Consider the following 8,429-nt stretch of genomic DNA (forward strand, 5'->3'; position numbering starts at 1 on the left):
AGGGGCTTAGCCCAAGTCCGAGCCCTGGGTCGGGCGGAGCGGAGTTCGCCGTCTTCAGGGGCTTAGCCCGAGTTCGAGCCCTGGGTCGGGCGGAGCGGAGTTCGCCGTCTTCCGAGGCTTAGCCCGAGTCCGAGCCCTGGGTCGGGCGGAGCGGAGCTTCCTATGGTGCCTGAGGTCGGGCCTGACTGCCTGTCAGCCTCACTCTGTCAAGTGGCACTGCAGTCGGTGCGGCGCAGGCGGCGCAGGCGGCGCTGTCCTTCTGTCAGGTCGGTCAGTGGAGCGGCGAAGTGACTGCGGTCACTTCGGCTCTGTCGACTGAAGGGCGCGCGTCAGGATAAAGGTGTCAGGCCACATTTGCATTAAATGCTCCTGCGATTTGGTCGGTCGATGCGGCGATTTGGTCAGACTTGCTTCTTGGCGAAGACAGGGCCTCGGGCAAGCCGGAAGTATGTTCGTCGCTGGAGGGGGCCTCGGACGAGACGGAGATCCTCCGGGGTCGGCTGCCCTTGCCCGAGGCTAAGCTCGGGCGAGGCGTGATCGAGTCCCTCGAATGGACCGATCCCTGACTTAATCGCACTCATCAGGCCTTTGCAGCTTTGTGCTGATGGGGGTTACCAGCTCAGAATTAGGAGCCTTAAGAGTACCTCTAATTATGGTCCCCGACAATTCCATTAGTAAGATTCCAATTTCTCAAAATGAAAGAAAACAAACGAGACCTTACTAAAATTTTGATTTGTTTTTGTTCTTCTAGTGATAGATGCGAGTGGCCGAAAAAGGGTGTTTGCATGTGGATGTACAAATTTTTTTCCCATCGCAACTCACGTGTCGGATTCGCTCGTCCACCTACCCGGACGCGCGCACGCAAAGCAGAACGCTCCCCTCCCGGCCTTCCCTTCCTCCCCGCCCTCCGAAGTCCGAAGGCCAGAAGCTTCCGGAAGCCAGCCCAAGCCATGAACGCCGCCAGCACCGCCGCCGCGGCCCCCGCGCCTGCCGCGACCGTGCAGGTGCCGCGCGGGCAGGTGGATCTGATCGACTTCATCGACTGGACCGGCGTCGAGTGCCTCAACCAGGACTCGTCCCACAGCATCGTCAACGCGCTCAAGCAGGTAGGCGTCGCGTGTCCCCCGACCCAAACCCGACCTCGACTAGCCCCTTTCTGGGATTCCAACGAATTTTACATTCCGCTCTTTGCGCGATTTTGGTGGGGAGCGGTTCGTTTGGTTTTCTCCACGAACTCATCCTAGGGTTTCGTCAGTGCGAGCTTCCTGATCGCTCGTGGCTCTACTGCGAACTCTAATGGCGATTGCGTTGTGGTGATGATTGCTTGGTGGTTGCAGAGTTTGAGAGACGACGAGGGGCTGTACCTCGCCAGCGATTCGGACGAGCAGCTGCTGATCTACATCCCCTTCATGCAGGTAGTCAAACTGCATTCCGCGCTATTCAAAGGTCCCGAGGAAGAGGGTAAGATTTGCAGCTCTCTGTTTGAATTCTGTGCGTTGCGGCTAGATTTGTGCCCGATTGGAGGACTACTACTTTTCTAAGTAAGATTGAATAGTGTAGATCACCTGATTCATGTTAGGTCTGCGAGGATCCTTGTCATATCATGTAACATCGGCTGCGATTCCATGAATTAACATTTGATTCTGATCCTGATTCGTGGTCCATTCACATGATGCATTGTGACTTGTGCTGCTGGAAAAAAAATCTTGTGTTCAGACTTGCAATGAAGGTGCTTGCTTGTTTAGATTTCTGATATTTGCATCTTGTTTAGATTTCTGATATTTGCATTAGTATTGTGAGTGTTAAGCCGCCATTTTATTGGAGACAATTTCCTATTTGACACCACATGCAAGATTCAGCCCCCTTATTTGACACGGGTTTTTGCTCTCATTCCCATTATTATGGCACTGTTGTAAGCTTTTCCATCAAAAGGCTGTTGAGTACTATGTGCAAATAAGGATTGCCCTTGTAGCCTGCATGTAGCAAACAACTTATTACTGTTCCATGATTTACAAAATAAATGCATGGACACACGAGGCTACAAGAATGGAAGTTTTGTAGGATAAAAAGAGTGAAATTTAAATAGCTTCTAGTTGAGTTTGTATGAGGATTTGACTTAAGATGAATAATATTCAAACAGTCCACCGATCCTGAGACCCACTCTGCTTTGAGATATCCAACACAACGGGGGTTGGGGGGGTGTTATGTAGTTCTGCTTTGAGACATCCATGTCGCTGCAGCTGAGTGCCTCGGAGTAGCCCCTGCACTGCAGGGAGAGGAACAAGCTGTCTGGACTCTGGCATGGCCGAGGGGCTGGCTGCTGCTCCACCAGCTGCTGCTTCACGGTGTCAGTTGTTACCTGCAGAGTTGCAGACCAAAAGTGCAATTCCATCTTTTCATATTGCACTTATCAGACTGATGGAAAAGTTGATGGTAGTGTTTTGAGAATAAAAATTAGAACCAGCATCAAACAAGGGAGGCTGTTATTTCCATTTTATGGCCGCCTTCTATGTGACCTAACTAAAAACATAATGTGTTACCAACTTAATGGCAAGTCTTTTTTTTTGCCTGAATGTTTGAATTTTCTACTAAATATAAGGTTTTTTCTTTTAAAATGATGTTTTCCACTGCAACACTTTGTGGCATGACATTCTGGCAGTTTCTTTGTTGAGAACTGTGATGCTCTGTCACTGCAATTTTATGGTTGCCCTTCTTTCTCAAACAATAAAGCCCTTTTCCCATCGCAGGCCCCAAAACAGTAAAACTCTTCTCCAACAAAGAGCATATGGGTTTCAGGTATTCTACAACCTGCCTGGAGTTGTTTATAGTTTGGTCTTTTCAGAACACATTATCTTTTCTATTCAGCCTGAGTGCATGACCATATATTTATCTGATAAATGGCAGCAATGTCAATGACTATCCACCAAGTGACACCCTCGAGCTATCATCCGATCATTTGATAGAGGTACTACTTATCACCCTACTCTTATAGTCTTATGTATGGTTGATGGCCATCAAGCTTTTTTGGCATCCTAGCCATTATTGTTTTGCTCATCCAGATGGGCCTTGGCCTTTCTTTCCTGCAGAATAAACTTTTGCCACTAAAGTATGTCAAGTTTCAAAATGTTCGCAGGTATGTACATTGCCATGGTATATATGCTTTTGTTCCCTCTTTTTTTTTGTTTCTTATTATCGATGTTTTTAATGGCCTTCTGTTATTATTTCAGTCTGACTATATTTATTGAGGACAACCAAAGTGGAAGTGATGTCTCCAAAATTCACAAGATTGCTCTTTATGGAACAACGTTAGTTTCTCTTCCACATGTTTACTATCATAGCCATTGTTCCCATTTTGGTCGATTGTACTTCCTTTTTGGCAAGGTCTAGAATTATAATAAACTTTTGTCGGTATGAAGATAAGAAAATTGATGATAATGTCTAAAGTAAAAGTCACTGAAGGAGATCCAAGCTGGAATGGTACTAATTATTTGGGGGAGGCGAAATTGTGATTCTGGATTGTGAATAAAAATTGGAAACATGTGTTTTTGAGATAATAAAGTTAATTAAGTTTGTGAGGATACGCATAGAAATTCAAGCTGATCGGTGATGCCTGCTTAGTGCTTAGTGATCGATAGGATACCTGCACGATAACCTTTGGTTATTGATCACAATTCACAGGTATGTATTTTGCTATTTCTCTGTTCATTTAGCACTCAAGTAGGTTATGTTTACTACATGTAAAGAAAAAGTAGCTGAGTTGCTATATTTAGTTACTTGCTGTTTTACTTAGCTAAAATTGGAAGCTGAAGGAAACCACTACAGCTAATCAGATAGGAATGTGCTCATGGGGAGGGGGGGGGGGGGTCACTGTCGGTTTCTTCACAGATGCATATTTGATGATGGATTGTCTGTCCTAAATCTAAATCGCTGGGTTCATTTTGCAGTGTGGACACGACAAATATGAAGGATCTGAAGAAGATAGAAGAGCACTGAGACGATTTTAAGGCTGAGCTTATTCCAGTCCAGTGGGTGCATGGCATACTAGAAGCAGTTTAGATGTTGAATTGAGCAATTTCTAGTTGACCCTGCAACTTTCCCCCCCTATTTTTATACATGAGGAGTTAAAAGAGTGCGAGTCTGGTGATGCCGAAGCTATTACCTCTTGGTATCTTGTAATCCTGCAATTTATTTATGTGGCTTGGGAGTGACAGTCAGACGATCCGGATCCATTTCATGAATGAATCAAAATTGCTCCATGCATCGATGGTCTTGCAAAAGCTTAGATCGTTCCTGGGAAGTTTTGTTTGTGTTGAACATTTTCGAGACCGCCGCACGCATTGAGCAGGAACATAATAGTGATTGGGTCACTGTTTAGATTTCCGTGCGTTTGCAACGTGGACAGAACACTGCCCGGGCCACTATTGAGATCGAGGGACAGTGACATGTCGTTGAATCTTGTTGTAGTGGACAAAAGCAGTATAGACCCTTTCACTGGTACAGAACCATGACGTTGCAACGAGACGATGGTCATGTTTCACAAGTTATACATTGTGTGATGTTATTAACCATTCATGATCGTTGTTGGACTATGGTTCTATAGTTTTAAATCTTTCGCTATAGCTACCTCAAAATATAGTTGTTTGTAGAGAGCAAAGCTATTTGCTCCTATGTACAGTTTAATCAATATTGGCCACTATTGCCACCGTTGTAGGCTTAGGTACAACGCTTCCACCTCTACCGCGCCTGCCGCCGTGAATATGTTCTTATGTATTTTTCAGTTTTTTTTTCTTTCTAAAAACCGACTTTTTCGCGGTGTAAAACTGAAAGTACCTCTGGATCTGTTTTTAGTGGCTCTCGAATGAAACTGTAAAAACATATATCGAAGAACTTTTAACGTCTTTTAGTGGTGGCAACGACTGCTGTGCAAGCAGTCCTTCTGTATAAGCATGCAAACAAACCATCTGATCCGTTAGATCGTGATCCAACCGTAGGTCACATTTAACACTTAAATCCTTTCACCACCAGCTCAATAATATTTATAAAAAAACTCTAACAAACTATAGTTGTATCTGTGGTTGGATCACGATCTAACGGATCAGATGGTTTGCTTGCATGCTTGCACAGAAGGACTGCTTGCACAGCAGTCGTTGCCTTTAGTGATTTCCACCAAACAATTTTTAGCTTTTTAACGGCTCGTAGCCCACAACAGCTTTTTTCACAGTTCACAACCCACAATAGCTTTTTCCACAGCCCAACCAAACAGACTCGTTGCAAGCCCAACCAAACCTGATTGGACTCTCCACACCGTGTATAGAAGTACTTCGCCGTGAAGCCTTGCTTTTAATTTGGTCTGACATGTTTATCCTAAAAGATTTTTTTCTCAAATATGCAGGAGAGCTTATATTAAGAGAGAAAAAGGGATCCGATACAGATGACCAACAGTGTCGGGCTAATCGAGCCGGCCCGGAGCACGGCACGACCCGTAGTGCCTGGGCACGGTACGACACGGTTGGAACCGGGCCCGTGCCGTGCTTGGGCCGAGTACCGAGCACGCTGGGCCGGCACGGGCACGAGCACGGTCCGGTTAGCTCAAAAGCACGGTTAGGCATGCTTAATCCGGGTGCCCTAAAATCTCGTCGCCCCCTCTCCACTGGGCCCCGCCTCGTCAGACATTCTCTCGTCTCGCCCGTTGTCTCTCGCGCTCCCGCCCTTGTTCTCTCCATCTCCTGGCGATTTGGGGACGATTCGACTCCACCGCCGCCTCACCTCCACGCTCCAGCCTCCGGTAGGGTGCTCCACCGCTCCACCTCACGGTCCCCCTGGCTTCCCCTCACCTGGTAGCTGCTTGGCCGGTGGTTTGGTCACAGATTTGGTTACGATAAGCTTTCTGTGTTCATCTTTTTCTTCCTCTAGCCGACGTCTCCGACGAGGTTGAGACTTCTTAATCTGGTGCTTGTTCTTGTGATCTGTGCTCGAACCTCGAACCCTAATCTACTCTACTATCTTCTTGCTCTGTGATTGTACCCGTGAGGGACCGATCTGGTGCTCCGGCTTTGGTAAGTGCTTAATCTGGTGTTAGTTCTTGTGATATATGTTTGTGATTTAGGGTTTTCTCACAAGGGTGAGTTTTTACCTAGATAGGTTTTTAATGAGACAGCCATTGCACTAAACAGCTCAATATTAGCTATTTTAGTATGTTTTAACTGTGTATTTTGGGAATGCATAAGCTTATGGTAACTGTGTATTTTGTGATTTATGGTGTAGTGCTCAGGCCGGCCCTGGCACTACGGGTTGCCCGGGCCTACCGTATTGGCACGGCACGGTTAAGGAGCCTTAGTGCCGTGTCTGAGCCTAGTTTCAGGCACTAGTGCCGTGCCGGCACGGCACGCTTGTTAAACGTGCTAAACGGGTCTGTCGACGTTTCGACCCCGGGGGGTCCCTGGACCGACGAGTAAATTGTCACCGCGTGTCCCAGCCCAGATGGGTCGGCGCGAGACGGAGCACGAAGGGGGTAGAAGAGAGGGAGAAAAAGGGGAAACCCGCGGCCTCCGTGTTGTCCTGCGCCCAGGTCGGGTGCGCTTGCAGTAGGGAGTTACAAGCGTCCGCGTGGGGGGGGGGGAGAGCGAGGGACCCTACGCGCCGTCCCATCCTCCCGCGCAGCCAACCTCCTCGTAAGAGAGCCCTGGACCTTCCTTTTATAGGCGTAAGGAGAGGGTCCAGGTGTACAATAGGAGGTGTAGCAGTGCGCCATCATGTCTAGCAGAGAGGAGCTAGTGCCCTAAGTACATGTCGTCGTGGCAGCCAGAGAGGTTTTGGCACCCTGTTCATGTGATGTCGTGGCCGTCGGAGGAGCGTTGGAGCCTTGCGGAAGGACAGCTGTCGGGGCTGTCGAGTCCTTGCTGACGTCTCCTTGCTTCCGTAAGGGGCTGAGAGTCGCCGTCGTCATGGAGCACGCGGGGCGCCATCATTATCTGTTTACCGGGGCGAGCCAGATGGGACATCGGTCCTATTACCCGTAGCCTGAGCTAGCTAGGGATAGGGTAATGATGGCCCCTCCTGTGACGTGGTCGGTCCGAGCCCTGGGTCGGGCGAGGCGGAGGCTCCTCCGAGGTCGGGGTCAAGTCGGTCTTCCGAGGTCGAGGTCGTGTCCGAGCCCCGAGTCGGGCGAGGCGGAGACAGTCGTCCAAGGTCAAGGCCGAGTCCGAGCCCTGGGGTCGGGCGAGGCGAAGTTCGTCGTCTTCCGGGGCCGAGCCCGAGTCCGAGCCCTGGGGTCGGGCGAGGCGGAGTTCGTCGTCTTCCGGGGCCGGGCGGAGTTCGTCGTCTTCCGGGGCCGAGCCCGAGTCCGAGCCCTGGGGTCGGGCGAGGCAGAGTTCGTCGTCTTCCGGGGCCGAGCCCGAGTCCAAGCCCTGGGGTCGGGCGAAGCGGAGTTCGTCGTCTTCCGGGGCCGAGCCCGAGTCCGAGCCCTGGGGTCGGGCGAGGCGGAGTTCGTCGTCTTCCGGGGCCGAGCCCGAGTCCGAGCCCTGGGGTCGGGCGAAGCGGAGTTCGTCGTCTTCCAGGGCCGAGCCCGAGTCCGAGCCTTGGGGTCGGGCGAGGCGGAGTTTCCTATGGCGCCCGAGGCCGGACTTGGCTGCTGTCAGCCTCACTCTATCGAGTGGCACAGCAGTCGGAGCGACGCAGGCGGCGCTGTCTTCTTGTCAGGCCGGTCAGTGGAGCGACGAAGTGACTGCGGTCACTTTCGGCTCTGTCGACTGAAGGGCGTGTGACAGGATAAGGTGTCAGGCCATCCTTGCATTAAATGCTCCTGCGATTCGGTCGGTCGGTGTGGCGATCTGGCCAAGGTTGCTTCTTGGCGAAGACTGGGTCTCGGGCGAGCCGAAGGTGTGTCCGTCGCTTGAGGGGGTCCTCGGGCGAGACGTGAATCTTCTGGGGTCGGCTGCCCTTGCCCGAGGCTGGGCTCGGGTGAGGCGAGGCCGTGTCCCTTGAGTGGACCAAGCCTTGGCTTAATCGCACCCATCAGGCCTTTGCAGCTTTGTGCTGATGGGGGTTACCAGCTGAGATTAGGAGTCTTGGGGGTACCCCTAATTATGGTCCCCGACAGTAGCCCCCGAGCCTCGAAGGGAGTGTTGATACTCGCTTGGAGGCTTTTGTCGCACTTTTTTGCAAGGGGACCGGCCTTCCTCGGTTGCTTTTTGTTCAGGTGGGTGCGCGCGAGCGCACCCGCCGGGTGTAGCCCCCGAGGCCTCGGAGGAGTAGATTGACTCCTTCGCGGTCTTAGTACGTTTCGTAACGCTTCGGCCGGTCTGGCTGCTCCCTCATGCGAACTGGCCGTAGCCCGGGTGAACAGTCGAGTCCCAAGTTCTCGGGCTGGTATGTTGACGCTGTCAACGGTTTGGCCAGAGCCGGGTTTGCGATAGCAGCCACCGAGCCTC

The 8,429-nt window shown here is 50.8% G+C and overlaps 1 protein-coding gene across 2 annotated transcripts; it reads left to right on the plus strand.

The window, feature by feature from the left end:
* The first annotated feature begins 788 nt into the window (after positions 1–788).
* LOC100282808 (thioredoxin-like protein 1) lies at positions 789–4,262 on the plus strand. Of its 2 annotated transcripts, none has more exons than XM_020551730.2 (7): positions 789–1,106; positions 1,338–1,461; positions 2,748–2,796; positions 2,905–2,965; positions 3,060–3,133; positions 3,228–3,305; positions 3,945–4,262. In XM_020551730.2, the coding sequence occupies exons 1-7, from the start codon at positions 792–794 to the stop codon at positions 3,991–3,993; spliced, it is 750 nt and encodes a 249-aa protein (XP_020407319.2). In that variant the 5' UTR covers positions 789–791; the 3' UTR covers positions 3,994–4,262. The 2 variants fall into 2 exon arrangements, with proteins under 2 accessions (XP_020407319.2, NP_001317515.1); NM_001330586.1 differs by having other exon boundaries at positions 823–1,106; positions 3,087–3,133; positions 3,945–4,255.
* Positions 4,263–8,429: the final 4,167 nt, after the last annotated feature.

The sequence above is a fragment of the Zea mays genome, chromosome 1 (genome assembly GCF_902167145.1).
Source record: "Zea mays cultivar B73 chromosome 1, Zm-B73-REFERENCE-NAM-5.0, whole genome shotgun sequence".
NCBI classification, from domain to species: Eukaryota; Viridiplantae; Streptophyta; class Magnoliopsida; order Poales; family Poaceae; genus Zea; species Zea mays.